At 53.3% G+C, this 16,085-nt stretch overlaps 2 protein-coding genes and 1 pseudogene across 2 annotated transcripts in view; 1 reads left to right on the top strand and 2 right to left on the bottom strand.

Moving 5' to 3' along the window:
* Positions 1 to 598: 598 nt before the first annotated feature.
* Positions 599 to 3,188, bottom strand: LOC102864634 (annotated as a pseudogene).
* Positions 3,187 to 6,109, top strand: LOC102864229 (selenoprotein M-like). The gene is given in 5 exon segments (XM_006894884.1): positions 3,187 to 3,315; positions 4,555 to 4,590; positions 4,930 to 4,964; positions 5,725 to 5,803; positions 5,945 to 6,109. Coding segments are annotated over 5 exon segments (444 nt in total).
* Positions 6,110 to 6,614: 505 nt separating this feature from the next.
* SMTN (smoothelin) overlaps positions 6,615 to 16,085 on the bottom strand; it is a 23,693-nt gene continuing 14,222 nt past the window's right edge. Inside the window, 10 exon segments of the mRNA XM_006894798.1 lie at positions 6,615 to 6,765; positions 9,967 to 10,035; positions 10,970 to 11,121; positions 11,618 to 11,735; positions 12,107 to 12,280; positions 12,857 to 12,929; positions 13,172 to 13,234; positions 13,348 to 13,512; positions 14,718 to 14,793; positions 14,884 to 15,036. Of these exon segments, the coding sequence (XP_006894860.1) occupies positions 6,615 to 6,765; positions 9,967 to 10,035; positions 10,970 to 11,121; positions 11,618 to 11,735; positions 12,107 to 12,280; positions 12,857 to 12,929; positions 13,172 to 13,234; positions 13,348 to 13,512; positions 14,718 to 14,793; positions 14,884 to 15,036 (1,194 nt within the window).

Below are 16,085 nucleotides of genomic sequence, written 5' to 3'. Positions count from 1 at the left end.
GCCCTTAGAAACTCTTCAAGCCTGGAACGGAACTTGACAACAGTCAGCCAAGGTATAGATTGATTTATAAGAGGAACAGTAAACACAAGGAGGCTAAATAAGTACTTCTTAGAAAATCAACCACATGAGATCAAAGGGTAGCATTTTTCCAAAGACAGAATTCAGAAGCCAGGAAAGAATAGAAGAAGGGAGGAACGCTATTGTTGGTGTATTGTCCAATTGGAATCAACTCATAGCTGACCCTCCAGTGAGTTTTTTCTTTCTAGTGAGGTTTTTATTTTTTCTATTCCCATTATTTATTTAGAAACAGTGATTTATACAATGGAAACAAAAATCATCAAGGCCAAACTGATTCTCAGAAGCATAGTTAGTCATCCTGCCCCAACTTTGCTTGTCCAAATACCTTTAATGCTGCAAACCATCATGTACTCAAAGTGGGGATGGGTGGGAAATTCAATAAATCTTCTATTATTTTCATGTTCTTTTTAATATTATTGTATTTCAGTCTGGTTTCTTTGTTAACAGTAATAAGTCCAACACTGGAGAGTACGAATTGTTTTATCGTCATCAACATGGTACTTAAGTAAATCAAATCTTGTCAAGTACACGGTGACTTGGGTTTTGGTTCTGCGTCTGTCATTTGGCGAATGAAGATCCCATCTTCGGGATGCTCTGTGTCATCCATACATGTGTGACGATGCCAATGTCGTGCCATCGTCACTAAAGGCAAGGGACGCGATGGAACTGGCACAGCCACTTTTTGTTAAATGGATCCCAAATATTTACAAATCCATCAGAACCACGTGTGGCAAATGTATTAAGGATTTTGTAGAAGGAAATGGCGTTGACTGGGTAAATCTGCTCAATATTCTCTTTCAGTTGGTGACACTTGAAGGCATACTTCTTCTGCACCTCAGGGCTCGGGTCCAAGTACTCAACAGCCATTCAGCCTTCAATGGAGCTTAGAACATAACCCTGCTTGTTGCGGAAGACACATATGCAGTGAGTCTGGCACTTGAGCCGGGCCTCCCGGTGCTGCTCCATGTAGCCCACGTTCTGAAGGTCCCACACCAGCGCGTGGCGGCCAGCTGTCCCCACAATCAGCCTGTCTCCAGACATTGGAAGTGTATACACCTTTCCAGGCTGAAAGAAGGTGCCAGCATTACAAGGAGTTCTGGGATCCCACAATGTAACCATCTGATCCCAACTTCCGGGAATCATCACACTGACTTCCGGACAGTAGTCAACACATTCGATAACGGCATCATGTGTTCCAACGAGATTGTTTTGATCAGTATTCAAATCATACACTTTCAGCTGGTCATCAAAGCTCCCACTCCAGGCCTGAGTTGGATCGTAGAAGGTACAGTCCAAGACGGCGCCGGTGTGCTGGTACTGGAGCTGCATGGAGTTGGCCAGCACATTGTAGAGGATACCAGCAGGAACTGGGAGGTGTTGGGGCTGAACTTCACCGAGGAGATGTCGTCCTCCAGTGGCTGGTTCAGCTTGAACTGGTTCGAGCCCGTCACCTTGAGATCCTCTAAGAAGCAACGGCGCCAGAGAAAGGAGCTTCAGTGGGTTTTTAAGTAGTAAATAGATGGCCAGGGAGATTTCCCATTGTTCTTCTGTGGAGACAAGCAATCTCCTCCCATGCAGTTTATAGCCCCTGAAAACTCACTGAATGGTCAGTTGCGAGTGGATTCCAGCTGAAACAGGAACAAATCATCACCACACCTGGCAAGGAGCTCTGATGGTGTAGTCCTTATGTTGAGTTGTTCACCACCATGAGACAACAATGAGGAAGTTCCTCTCATGTGATACCCAGACTCTCAAAAAAACCTGCTAGAGGGTCAGCTATGAATAATTTCTGACTCGATGGCAATCTTTTTAGCCTTGAAAATCTTATGTGGCCCAACAGCTATGTCCTGTCGGGTTGGAATTTACTCCTGACAGTGGGTTTGGTTTCACACTATTTCTTGACACACCAAATGGAACCCAAAGTCACAGAATTAAGGACAGAAATGTGAACTAAGGCTTTCAGGTACTGTTTCAAGGGTCTTTCAGGGGATTAATATTTTCATTCTCCTAAATCCTACTTGTCAACAATTCAGTTTCCTTGGATCCACAATCAACACCATTGGTACCGGAAGACAGGAGATCAGGAAGTGCATTGCATAAGGCAGGTGCACTGTCAGGGACCTCTCCAAATTACTGAGGAGCAATGATGTCAGTTTGAACACTAAGGTGCACCTGATTCAGTCCATGGTCTTTTCAATCGCTTGCTATGCCTCTAAAGAGCTCAACAATGAATAAGGATGACAGAACAAGAATCGATGCCTGAGTTGTGTGGTTTTGGAGAAAGACACATTTTGCAGAATAATCCATGGACTGCCAAATAAAAACCCAAACAGATATATTTTGTAAAAAGTACAGAGTGCTCCTTAGAGGCAAGAATCATAAAACTTCATCCCACATGCTTTGGGCATATTGCTAGGAGAGGTTATTCCTTGGAAAGGGACATCATGCTCAAAAAACTGGAGAGTCGGTAAAAGAAAGGCCAACTGTCAACAACTGTCAATGAGGTGGATTGACATGGTGACTGCAGCAAGGGGCTCAAGCATGTCAGAGATGGTGAGGATGGCACAGAACAAAGACAGGGTTCAGATCTCTGAACAACAAATCCCACTGGCTAGATAATAGTCCTAATACCACAATGCATGCTCGCGGGAATGAAAACCTCAGTGGAAATGTCAGGGAACGAAAAAGCACAAAAAAGGGATGCCTCTGGCCTCAATTGCTTCAGCTGCAAGCAGAGCATCAGGCTGGGACTGGGTCCACGACCGTGCGCGGCCCGCCTGCGCCCCCTGCAGGCACGAGGTGGCGTTGTCCTGTCGCGTCCTGCAGCAGCGTCCCCACTTTCTGTCGGCAGAGGGAGTGTGAACACGCTCAAGACAAGCGAAGTGCAGGCTGCAGGCCCGGACCAGAGCGGGACCCCGCCGGGCTCCAGCCTGGGTCCCTGGGTGGTCTAAGGGCGGAGGGAGTTGGGGGCGTGGCACGGGGCGTGGCCTCAACGGGGGCAGGGCCAGCCAAGCAAGGGCCAGACGTGGCGCAGCGACAGATCCACCGACCGCGCGGTTCTCCTCCATCCTGCGGATCGAACCCGGCCGGGATCCGGTCTCCGGCCCCATGCGTCGCCTGCAGCCTCTGCTGCCGCCTCTGCTGTTGCTGCTTCTCGCGGCGCTTTCAGCCTCCGCCACCAGCACATTCCAGCCCGACTGGAACCGTCTGCGCGGCCTGGCTCGGGCCCGGGTAGAGGTGAGCGCTCCGAGCCCATCGCTCCCCAGCCCTGCGGCCTCTTAGTCCTGGAACCAATTCCCACCCTTCCCCCGCGACCCCACGACCATTCCGATCACCCAGTCCCCCCCACCACCTGGATCTTCCTAGCCCAGAGAAGCCCAAGTACCCACTCCGTCTTGCAGCCTGGCCCCCGGATCCCCTTTCCAGCAGGCTGTCCAGTTAGACAGCCAGTCTCCCTTCCCCAGGGACCCCACGAACACTCAGCCCGCCGTGTCTTCCCACCACCTGAACCTTCCTAGCCCTGAGACGCCCTAGCATCCACTCCACCTTGCAGCCTGGCCCATGGGACCCCTTTCCAGCCGCCTGTCCAGCTGAACAGCCAGTCTCCCTACTACTTGTAGTGATTCCCCCAAACCTGCCCTCTGAAGCCCAACTTCCCACACTCCCAATTCCACTTTTCCCTGAAATTCCTTCCCCACTTTGGTCCCACGATTTGGGGCTCTTGAGGGTCTTTCCTTTTCTGGTCAGCAGGGAAGACAATTCTCTGGGCTCCACCCTGCTCCATGCAGAGGCCCAAAGGGGCCTGGGAAGCTCAGAGCTAGCACTTAATCCGCGGCCACTTCCGTCTTCCCCCAGCCCGAGTCTGTATGACTAGAACCCTCACAAGCCCTTCTCTAGGCCATAGTTTTATGTCTGTCGAAAAAGGAGGTGAAGGAGGGGCCGGGTGTGTGGGTCCGAGTCTCGTTCTCTATTGGGAGGTGGCTCTCTACGAGAAGGGCCTTTCCCATCCTCCACGTCGGAGGAGGAACCAGATGGTCATTTGGGCTGACCGCGGGGCGGGGGGCAGAAGGGCCAGTCCTGAGTAGGCCGGATGGGGACCAGATGGAGGCTCCCAGGGCGGTTCTGAGCTCTCCCTTCTGGTCTGCCTCCACCCTGGGCCAAAGGCCAGACTCAGATCTCTACTGCTCGAGGGGCACTGGGTGATTATTTCTTCTGGGTGAGAAGACTGGGTGAGTCAGTAGTCGGCAGGGAATGGGAGGCAGAGCGAGAGGCTGCCAGGTCTCAGGCCTGGGCCTCCTCTCCTTTTCCATTTGATGAACGTAACCCCATGAATCCCCAAGAGGTCGCCACTTCTTCACAGCCTGAGGATGGTTATTCCCAAAGTGGAATGAAGGTGAAGTGACCTGGGGGTAGGTGGGGGGATGATTGGAGTAGAAGTGGGAGATACCTGATCAATTCCATTTTGTCCGCTTCCAGACCTGTGGGGGATGACAGCTGAACCGCCTGAAGGAGGTGAGTTTGAAGGAAGATAGGCTTTGGTGGCCTAGTGGGTAAGGAATTGCACTGCCAAACCAAAGTTCAAATTCACCAGTTACTGTTTGGGAGAAAAAGGGTCAATCTCCTCTTGTACAATTTACAACTTGTGAAAACCTGCCAGAGGATCAGCTATGAGTTTATTCTAGTTCCCCCGCCATCCCAGCTTCTTATCAAGTGGACTTTTGGGTTGCAAGCCAAGAGCTCATTTTTGGTGTGGCTGTGTGATCGCAATGGGCTTCAGTTTCCCAACTCCCATCTGTAGAGGGGAAAGGGATTTGGAGGCCCTTATACTCTAATGATCCCTTTCCTCCCCAGGTGAAGGCCTTCGTCACCCAGGATATCCCTTTATAGTATCCTTCCTCTTTTGCCCAAGGGTAGGGATAATGGGGAGGGAGTCTGGGAAAATATCGTCCTGCTTAATATCAGAGGTGTGGACTGCAGATGGTGACATCTGACAAGCAGAATCGATTGGTAATGACTGCCCAGGGGAATCCCAGGTGGCTTCTAAATTGGGTTGTTGTTGTTGTTATTATTATTATTATGTGCAGTTGAGAAGTGACTCATAGTGACCCTGCAACCTGCTTTATCCTGTGCCAACCTTATTGTCTCTGACACACATACTTTCATTACCTCCGTCATTGAATCAATCCATTTCATCAAAGGTCTTCCTCTCTTGGCTGTCCCTCCACCCTTCCAAGCATGATGTCCCTCTCCAAGGACTGCAACTTGCCCTCCTTGCAACATGCCCAAAGTATATCAGACGAAGCCTCAGAATCCTTGCCTCCAAAGAGCAGCCTGGTTTCACACTCTCTAGGTCGAGCCTGTTTGTTCTCCTAGCAGTCCATAGTTTATTCAACACTCTTCTCCAGCACTACAGCTCAAAAGCATCAATTCTCTTTCTTTCATTGGGTAGGAAGATTGATTAGTGATGTCTGCCATAGTCACTGGAATGCAGAGGGACCTTTACTAAATTTCCTCCTCTGTAAACGGAGATCCTTGCTTTACGCAGTTGCACAGTAGGCGCTCAGTAAAAGTGGCTGCAATGCTTACGTGTAAGCCCCAGGGGCTCTCATCTGCCACTGTCCACCATCACCTTAACCCCACCTCCAGTCACAACCTGGTGATGAAACACCTCCCGGGAGCCGACCCAGAACTCGTGCTGCTGGACCAACGCTACAAGGAACTGGAGGTGAGGCTCCCCGACACGCTCCTGACCACGCCCCTCCTAGCATAACTCCACCCCTTATGGTCCCGACCCCGCCCATCCCGGCCCCACCGCCGCTCGCCCTGTCCCTCCTGACCCACCTCATATGACTCCGCCCCTCCGTAGCGCATCCCTCTGAGCGAAATGACCCGTGAAGAGATCAACGCGCTGGTGCAGGAGCTCGGCTTCTACCGCAAGGCGGCGCCCGACGCGCCCGTGCCCCCCGAATACATGCAGGCGCCCGCCAGACCAGCGGAGGGCGCTGCAGACCCGGACCACGCCGACCTCTAGGTCCCCAGGCGCGGCGAAAGCCGAGCTAGCCTGCCCGAGCCCAGGGACAGAATGAAGCGCTCAGTGTCCCGGGAGCATCTTCCTCGCTGAGGGCTGACACCCCGTCCCTGGGCCGGTGGGAGTAGAGGGGATCGAGGAGGGGTCTCTGTTTCTTCACTTCCACTAAAGCCTCTTCCGTCTACATTACAGCTGGACTCCGTCTCTGTGGGCTGGAGGGACAAGGACCTTCCCATACTCCAGGGATACCGAACACGGGGAGGGCAGGGGCAACTGGAGAGGGTACTTTGACACACTTTTGTCGAGACGTCCCACTTTTCAACGCTTCCTCCCACCCCCATAAGAGAAGTAGAAGGACTCAGTGTTGTTGTAAACCAATAATTTATCAAAACGCTGCGTGAGTTTGGCGGGGAGGAGTGTTGCGACAGATGGGGGCAGCAGTGGGCAGGCGCAGGGCGGGAGCTGTGCCCGGAGGGTGCGGGCGTCGAGGGGCGGCCCCGCAGGAGGCTTAGACATTCTTGCCGCGCAGGCGCAGCTCGTGGCGCCGCAGGTGGTTGTACAGCGACTGCACGTAGGTGAAGACGCACTTGGGGTCGGGTTTTTTGCCCATGATCATCATGTCCTCCACCTCCACCAGGGGCACGCAGTCCACCAGCATCCTGCAGGGAGAGGGGACGAGGAGGGCGTGGTTAGAGCCCGCCAGGTCTCCTGGTAGAGCTCTTCCCTGAGCTCCTTTCACTCTTGTTGGCTTCTGGTCCTCCATCGATGGAATAAAGCCTTCCCAAAATGCCACAGACCCCACGCATCCAAGCCTGGAAGCACCCCTGGAGGTGGTGACGCCAGGCTGGTGGAAGCAGGAATTACGGAGAGAAAAGACATGTGACTCATCCATGAAGGTCTTGGATCCCCCAAGCCTCAAGGGGAGGTTCAGGCTCCCCCTCCCCATCTCTCTCCAGCTGTCCCCCTACACACTCCAGCCTGCACAAGCCTCGCGTTTAAAACCATTGTACCCAGGAGAGGCTTGCCATTGGCAACTTTCTCCCGGATCAGGACCTTGGGATCCTGAAGATTCTCACCGTGTGGAGAAGGCTGGAAACCTCTATTCCCACCCTTGGGGTTTCTCTACGTTTGCATGTGTGTGTGAGTTGTTAGGTGGCATTGAGTCACCTCTTAACTTACAACCATCCTATGCACAACGGAATGAAACCCTGCCCGATCATGCACCATCACCAGGGGCAGAAAAAAAAAAACAAACCACCAACAAACAAAAACCAACCAAACAAAAAAAAAAACAACCACCAGGGGAGGCAGTTGAGGGTCTCAATCAATTCAGTCTCTAAAATGATAGCCGCACCTTGCAGATGGAGAAACAGTCACAGAGTGGAGAGGCAGAGTTGAGCCCGATGAAACCTGGTCTTACCTACTGCAAGATACTGTGTAGTCTAGAAGGAGTGGGTTGTGGCTGCTAAGCAACTGAGAGCCCCACAGCTCTGAGGCTCCCAGGCTTCAGCCACCCCTCCTCTCTGAATGTAAGACCTCATCTGCCTTCTGCCTCACCCCTGCAAGCACCTGCTGTGCCTGGCACATAGTAAGCGCCTAGTCAGTGTTGAATGATAGCAGCTCTGAGTCCAGGACCACCTCTCATCTATTCTTTCCTGGTTGAGCCTGTTCCTTAGGCTAGGGCTCACTCTCAGTTCATCTGGGCTCCTCCTGAGAGTAAGTTCAGGTGGCAGGAGATCTCAGAATCTCCGCTCTAATGCAGACTTTCTTTCTCTGACACCTGTGAATGCTAGGTCCTGATTAGTGACTCAATTCCCTCATCTTCAGAGCAGTAGAGTTCCCTGGAAGCTGTCAGGACTGAGTGAGGGGTTCTTGGCTCTGCTGTGGATGTGCTGGGTGCCCTTGGTGGTTACGCCAGACTGGGCTGGCTTACCAGCTGGACCATGGCTAAGTTGCAGCTTCTCTCCCAAGCTCCCAGCAGCTGTGGCTATCTCCCATGGGGAATCCGGCTCCTCTCCCCCACCCTGGTGCCTTCCCTGGAGACCTTATAAAGCCATTGTTTACACTGGGGCTCTCATGGCTCAGGGATCAGGCTGCCCCAGCTAGCAAAAGCACAGCTGAGTCACACTTTCCAACTGGATCAGGGCCTGGCAGCCCCCCCCCCCCCCCCAACCATCCCACTGGGCAGCAGCTCCCAAGCCCATATAAGACCTGGACACAGCACCAACCCATCCTCCCCTCACCTGCACTCCTTCGCTGAGTAAGTGTGTGCACATGTGGGCTAACCTCCCAATGGCTCCAGGTCCCGAGGGCCATATGAGTGCACCCCTTTCTCCCTGACTCACAGTTGCTTTTTTTTTTAAATGCAATAATAGAGGTGAGGAACAGAGCCACTTTTGTGACTCAACTCTCTTCCCTAAAATCTGCGAGATACCTGAGCTCCCCACCCTCACCCCTCTCTGAACTTATCTGAAATGGAGCAGTTATCTCAGGATCCAATTCGCTACTGTGGTCCCAGAGTCAGGGGAACCAGAGGGATACTCCAAACAGCTTGATTTGGGGACCCAAGAACCCTCAGCCAGAAATCTTTGGTCAACCAGTCCTGCTTCTGAACTCCTCTGGGAGGATGACGCCTTTTAAGTTGCTCTAGTCATTCCATCGATCCTCTCTGCCATCCCGTCTTCAGGTTTCATCCTAGGAATGTTCTAGAAGGCCAGGCTGATGACAACCTTTCTGTTTGGAAACCACTTCTGCTCCTTGTCATCCTCCTGAGGAAGTCCAGATGCTTGTCGGTGGCCCATTCTCTTCTCTCACCCATAAATGATTCTTTTGTTCCTGGGCATGTTCTCAGGTGCTCTTCCGACCCTTTAGCCTAAAGCTATTCAGATCCTACGTTGCTGTTAGGTGTCATCAAGTCAGCTCCAATTCACAGCAATCCTATGTAGAACAGATCAAAACCCCGCCTGCGCCTGTGCCATCCTCACAGTCAATCTCTGCTGTGCTTACACCCACTGTCACAGACACTGTGTCAGTCTAGCTCGTGGAGGGTCTTCCTCTCCTTTGCTGACCCTTTATTGTTCCAAGCATGATGTATTTCCTACATACTGGCTCGTCTGGATAACATGCCCAAATTATGTGAGGTGAACTCTCACCCTTCATCTCCGCTCTCTCATTGCTACTGAATCAAAATCGACTCATTGCCGACTCTCCCCTGGGTTTCTGAGACCATAGATTGCGCGGAAGGAGAATATGTACTTTCTCCTTTGGAGCCACTGGTGGATTTGAACTACCAAAGAGGCACGGCCTTTGGATTAGCGATGAGACTTCTTATAAATTAGACCAAGGGAGCTCTAGTGGCAAGCAGTTGCACTGCAATCCCAAATGTACATGGCTGGAATCCACCAGTTGCTTTGCTGGAGAAGGAGGGGCAATATCCTCCTGTACCAGTCAGATCCGATTTGACGGTGCACACACACACACACAAATAAATTTAAAAAGGAAAAAAAAATTAGACCACCAGAGCTCATTCTCAGACATCCGACCTGATCCACAGGCCGAGGCAGGCACCTCCTGGGCTTCTGCAACCCAAAACTCATCCCTGACTCCAAGGTCAGTACCTTACCTGCCACTGAGCTACCAGAGGACAAGGCTCCCCAGCTCCCCTCTCCCACCTCTGGGGCCCCTCTCTCTCTGAAACCCCTTGAGCAGATTCTGGAGTAAACTGGGCAAGGGAGGGGGAGGCGGAGCGAGGCAACGTTTCTCACCGTGGAGCCCCAAACAGGGGTTAGGACTTTTTGGTTTTTACCAGCCCCTTCTGGACCAGGCAGCGGTAGAACTCCTGGATGTACGTGTACACGCACTTCCAGTCAGGCTCTCGAAGCCGCACCATGTCCTCTGTGTCCAGGAGCTGCGGGCAGTCTGCATGGGTCCTGGGGAGGGGAGGGGCCGGGGAGGGGCAGGGACAGGGCCCCGGAGGGAGGACAGGGAGGAGGAAGAGAAGAGAAAGGGGAGGAGGATACGAGACATACACACACACACACACATATACACAGAGATAAGGATTCAGTTACATTCTCAGTGCTGCAGTTGGCCAGTCCCCGCATGCCCCCTCCCCGCCGTGGTTGTGCCCCTCACTACCCATCACTAACGGTGAGCGATGCAGACAGGGGTGGGGGCCAGACCAGTCACAGGTGCAGAGCACTCTTGGGGCAAAGCAGGAATGGAGGATGGGGTGGGACGTTGACAAGGGCGCCGGGGTGGATGAGGAGGGCAGTGCCCCTGGGAGGGGGGTGAGGGAGGCGTGAGAGGAGGTGGAGGGAAGAGAAAGAGGAAGATATTGGGGTTGGGGGGGTAGAAACAGAATGAAAAGACAGACGGATGGAGGAGGGTGCAGGGGGTGAGGTGAGCAGATGGGGCACAGATTCCAAAGTGGAGGGCTTGCGGATGTCCTATATAAGTAACACCTATATAGGCTGGGCGGGCACGGTGCCCGGGGCCAGGAGCCTCCTTTTGGAATCTCCAGCCGGGACCCCGTGGGAGCAGGAAGCTCTGGTGACAGTTGGAGGAGAGTAGGACAGAAAGAGAGAGAGGGAGAGGGGGCAGAGGAAAGGGGGAGGGATTGGACAGGGCCACCTGGTAGGCCTTGGCCCGGGCTGGGAGGCAGGCCTGAGGCTCCTTGGTTCCGGCGGGCATCTGGCACCCTCAGCAGCGGGCAGGCAGGACAGAGGAGAATGGGGGCTCGCTGGGGAAGGGGGGTCTTGGTTGCTGTCTGAATGTGTGGCTGGCTGGCTCCAGGGGGACTCTGGGGCGGCTGGCCTGGCCCAGACGCCCAGTTGACACCAGAGGGCTGGGGCCCACACTTACTCGGCGGATGAGAAGGCCACCTCGAAGTTCTGGCGCCTGTTCTGGGGGCTGAGCTGCCCATAGTCAAAGGCCTCGGGGAAGAAGTTGTGCACGAGGGCACAGAAGGCCATCCCGTCGCTCCAGCTTGAGGAGAAGTTCTGGATGTCCACGTGCTGGGGTGAGGAGGGTGAGAGAGCTGGTCAGGGCCCTCTGCTCCCTTGGCCACACGGATGTAGGACAACTGGGCTGAGAAAGGCTCGTGGCTTGCCCAAAGCTTCTCAATGGGTGAATACCCAAAATACGTGCCTCCTGCCAACTCCCAGGTCCTCTACTGCTTGAGGACAGAACCACCAAGAGGCCAGCACTACTCAACTCAGGCTATGGCCATGTCCGCTACCTCTTTGTCACCTCACGCAAAGGAACTTAAACCCAGCTCTCCTATAAAGCACATATGGAGGGAAACCCAAGGCTGGACTCTGGCCCTCAGCTGTGCCCACCAGGCAACGCTGGAACTATCACTTAGCCTCTTATTCTGGGAATGCCTTTCCGAGCCTGTTTCCTCATTCCAGAAAGAGGACTTCTCATCCTCCCTAGTACCCGAGAAAAGTGAGGGTACACTGAGAAGGAGGAAGGTATCATCGAGGGGGCACGACTACTGGGGGTGCTCACCTCATAACCACGCGTCTTGGCTCGGCACCAGTCTAGTAACATCTGCTTGATGCTGTTGGCGTTGGGGACCCCGAAGCTGGTGGAACGCTGCACAGCTACGCGGGGTCCTCCAGGGCTGCTGCAGGGGCGGTTCCAAGGATGTCAGGCCCCGCCCACCACTGACCTTAGCCACACCCCAGTGATCAGTGGCCCCGCCCCCACAGCCCTTAGCCACACCCCAGTGATCAGTGTCCCCGCCCTCCACAGCCCTTAGCCACACCCCAGTGATCGGTGTCCCCGCCCTCCGCAGCCCTTAGCCACACCCCAGTGATCAGTGCCCCCGCCCTCCACATCCCTTAGCCACACCCCAGTGATCAGTGGCCCCGCCCTCCACACCCCTTAGCCACACCCCAGTGATCGGTGGCCCCGCCCCCCACAGCCCTTAGCCACACCCCAGTGATCAGTGGCCCCGACCCATCATCCGGCCCCGCCCCAGGGGACATTCCTCACCCCGCGGCACCCTCTTTCTCCAGCTTCTCGATCATGGCCTTGCGCGCCTGTGAGGCCGACGTTTTGGGCAGACTCTGCGCTTTCATCAGCTCTTTTTTCTTCTCGGCCTGGCGTTTTTCAAGTGCTGCCAGGCTGCCAGGCCGCGGACTGGCCTCGTCCTCGCGGTCAAAGATGCTGGAGAGGAAAGGACGACTGAGACTTAGGCGGATAGTGGAAAGTTGCTCCAAAGTGCCAACCCTCATGTGGGGTCCTGGCTGGCGCCAAGTCCCTTAACCCCGAGGCATCTCCGAGAGCAGCAACTCTGGGAATGTCCTTGGAGAAGGACATCATGCTTGGAAAGGTTGCGAGTCAGTGCAGGAGAGGAAGACCCCGGATGAAATGGATTCATACAGTAACTAGGGAAACAGAGGTTGGTGTGTTGGAGTCAGTGGGACTGGCTCAGGACAGGGCATGCTTCAGAGCTGCTGTACATGTCGGGTTGCTGTGAGTCTCAGGCAACTCGATGGCACATAACAACAAACAACAGCACCCATTTTACGGAGGGTTACACTGAGGCTTAGATGACAGATGGTTACTTGCTATTATTGCTCCTACCCAGAGTTGAATTAAGTCTCACATTACAGAGTAACCAGGGTTGGTCTGACTCCCCTCCCAGTACTTCAGTCTACCCCTCTGTGGAATGGGTTGCACAATGAGACTCTCTGTAACATAGACTGCTCTGAGACTGGGGGAGCAGATGCTTATGCTCACCTGCCCATCTTCTTAGAGGAAGAGGAGGAAGAGGAGAAGGTCTTGGTTTGCACCATGGTGCTGCCACTGCCATCTGCAGAGAGAGGGAGAGGGAAGCTGGGTCAGGGCCCAGCCTGGACATCAGGAGACAGGGTGGGGGCGACTCTATGTGTATGGGGGGTGGAGAAAACAAAGTGATGGCTGAAGAGTCAGACAGGCAGAGAAGAGAGCGATGATGGCTGAAGAGAGCTGGTAGACTCAGAGCTTAGAGAGAGCTTCAGAGGTCGGAGGAGGCGGGCGGGCGGGCAGGCCCTGGGTGGCGCCAGGTGGCCTTACTCTCTGAGCGCCTCATGAAACTCGACTCCACGGTGGTGGTGCGAGCCATCCGGGTGCCGTCATCTGGAGAGGAGAGGGGAGATTGAGGGTGTGAGAGGCACAGGGACTAGCCTGGTGGATGTACTCCCGCCCTGAGCCCCAAGCCCTGAGCCTCTGTACCCCACTTGGGCTCTTACTGGAGTGGACAAGGCGCTCCGTCTTGGTGACTGTGCTGACAGCTGAGCCATCGGCTGCTCTCTGGCTATGCCGTGTGGTGGTCTCTGTGGCTCTGTTACCACGAACCTCCCCAGGCCGGGCCCGTGCCTCCTGGAGCCGCCGTTCCCGTTCCTTGTCCCGCTGGTCTGGGCAGGGGTGTCCCATGCATGTCCAGAAGAACCACCCGATGCCATGTGACACACGCACACGCACACACACACACACACACACACACAAACGTACACACACAGAGGCACACGGGGTACACAAATAGGGTGAAGGGCAGCTTGTAAGAAACACTGTGTACATAGGGATACTGGCCCCTCTCGATTCTGCAGGGGTGAGGGGTCAGTCACAACTGGGGCAGGGACAGGGGACTGGGTGGGCAGTGTTGATGGGCTTAAGTGAAAACAAGGGAATGGCTGAACTCAGAGGAGCAGCATTTGGATTCAAAACTGGAGTAGCTGAGTCAGGAGAGAGGATCTAGGAGGGAGAAGCTGAGCGCAGAGGAGAAGCTGGGTGAGAACAGGAGCTGTTTAGGCCATCAAATGCGCCCTAGGTAGAGAAGTGGGGCTAAAGGAAGAAATAGTTGGAGCCAGAGAGGGAGGGAATCATTGAAGTTGCCTGAGAAGCAGCAATTACAGCCAGGGTGAAAAGAGCTGGGAGCAAAGCTGGGGAAAGGGCCTGAAGAAAATGCAGCGTGAAGAGGCTGGTGGGGTACTCATCATTAGGCTCTAGAGGAAGTGGCTCGATTCAGAGAACCGGACACAGAGAGTTCAAAACTGAGAGAGTACCTGGAGAAAGAAATCTAGACTCTGAAGGATAGACTATCTGGGTCTGGAGAGGAAGTAGTCATGTCTACAGGAGAAACAGCTAGGTGAGGACAGAGGTTCAGGTAGCCATTTCTAGGTCTTTAGGTATCTGGACTCAGGAAAGAAGTAGCTGAGAGTACTTGGAGAAGCCACTGGATCCAAAGAGAAAGAGCCTGGAGGAGGGAGTGGCTGAGGAGGGAGTAGCTGGAGGAGGGAGTAGATAGAGGAAGGAGTACCTGGAGGAGGGAGTAACGAGGCCTAGGAAGGAGAAGAGAAGTTGATTGTGGGCTGGGATGTGTGTGCGGGTATCAGTGGATCCAGAAGAAGAGAAACTCCTAAGCAAGGGAGCAGCTGGATCTAGGGAGGAAGAAGTATGCACAGGGACTATCTGGGTCCATAAAAAATGTAGCCAGGCAGGATACTAACAGATTCTAAAGGAGAAACTAGGTAGACAGTTGTTGAGCAGGACTCGCCAGGAATGGACCCCGGGGGAGGTGAACAGAGCAACTGGATGTGGGCTGGGGCAGCTGCTGACCTACCTCTCTTCCTCTGTCGGAGCTCGCGCAGTGCAGCCCGGATGAGCCTCCGCTCCTCAAAGTCTGTGGTCTGGTCCAGCTGCAGACAGAGCTCTTGTCACAGCTCTCCTGGTGTGACCTGCTGGTCCCTGCCCCCTGCCAATCCTCAGCCCACTGGGTCCGGCCATACCATTTTATCCAGAACACTTTCATCCTCAATGGCCATCAGTTCCTCAGCATTCAGTGGGCTTCGCTGTTCTGGAGTTTTGTCAACCCGGGCTTGCTCAGCGCCATTGGTGGCTTCCACTGCTGCAGACGGGGGCTCTGCTAGCTCTGGCTCCATCTGTAGAGAGAGTGGGGAAGACATAGGCTTGGAGCAAAGGTGTGTGTGCATCTAACTACATTCTCACTGGACAGGGGATCAGGCCCTGGCACAGCCTTGGAAATGACTACTCACTGGCCACATGTTGGTGTCAGGCTCAGAGAAGAAGTTTTGACATTGTCATTCACAAAACCATATTAATACAATTATTAGCAGCAACAATGATGATTACCATTTGGTAAGGAGCTCTGGTGGTAAAATAGTTAAGGGCTTGGCTCCTAACTAAAAGGTCAGCAGTTCAAACTCATCAATATAGTAGATATCTTTTGTAAAGATTATAGCCTTGGCACTCCTGTTCTACCCTTGGCCTACAGAGTCGGAATCAACCCAATGACAGCACACGACAATCACTCAGTAGTTTTGTATAAGCGTTAAGGGAGTTCTGGTAGTCCACAGAGAGCTGCACTGCTAAACAAAGGTTGTACTTGTCCGGTGACTCTAATTATCCAGTGACTCCTTGGGAGAAAGCTGGGCAATCTATTCCTATGTAATCTACAGTTTCAGAATCCCAATCAGAGGGTCAGCTGAGTCAGTTCTGACTTGGTGGTAGTGACTGAGTGAGTGATTATACATGGACTGACAAAAGAATAAACAAATCTGTCTGGGAAGAAGTATAGCCCAGGTGCTCCTAAGAGGCAAGGATAGGCCATCCATACAGATGTATGCACACCTATGTTTACTGCTGCGTTATTTACAGATAGCAAAGAGACTGAAACGAATAAAATGCCCATCAACAAACAAATGGATAGGAAAACCATGGCATATCCACACAATGGAATACTATGCAGCACTGAAAAATAATGAACTCGTAAAACACTACACAACACAGGTGACTGTCTCCGTCTCAAAAGGACAAATACTGCATAACACCACTCTTATAAAGCAGGACTGACATAGGAGGTTGGGAGGAGAATAAAAAAAAGAGTGGATAGATAATGGACATTGTATTGGAATAGATGAGAGAAAGGACTGTTTAAAAGGAATGTGTGATTGTGTTGTTGTTATGTGCC

The sequence above is a fragment of the Elephantulus edwardii genome, unplaced genomic scaffold (genome assembly GCF_000299155.1).
Source record: "Elephantulus edwardii isolate Elephantulus edwardi_28Jun2011 unplaced genomic scaffold, EleEdw1.0 scaffold00151, whole genome shotgun sequence".
Taxonomy (NCBI): domain Eukaryota; kingdom Metazoa; phylum Chordata; class Mammalia; order Macroscelidea; family Macroscelididae; genus Elephantulus; species Elephantulus edwardii.
Note: the sequence above shows the minus strand (reverse complement) of the source record. Positions and strands in the feature narration are given on the sequence as shown.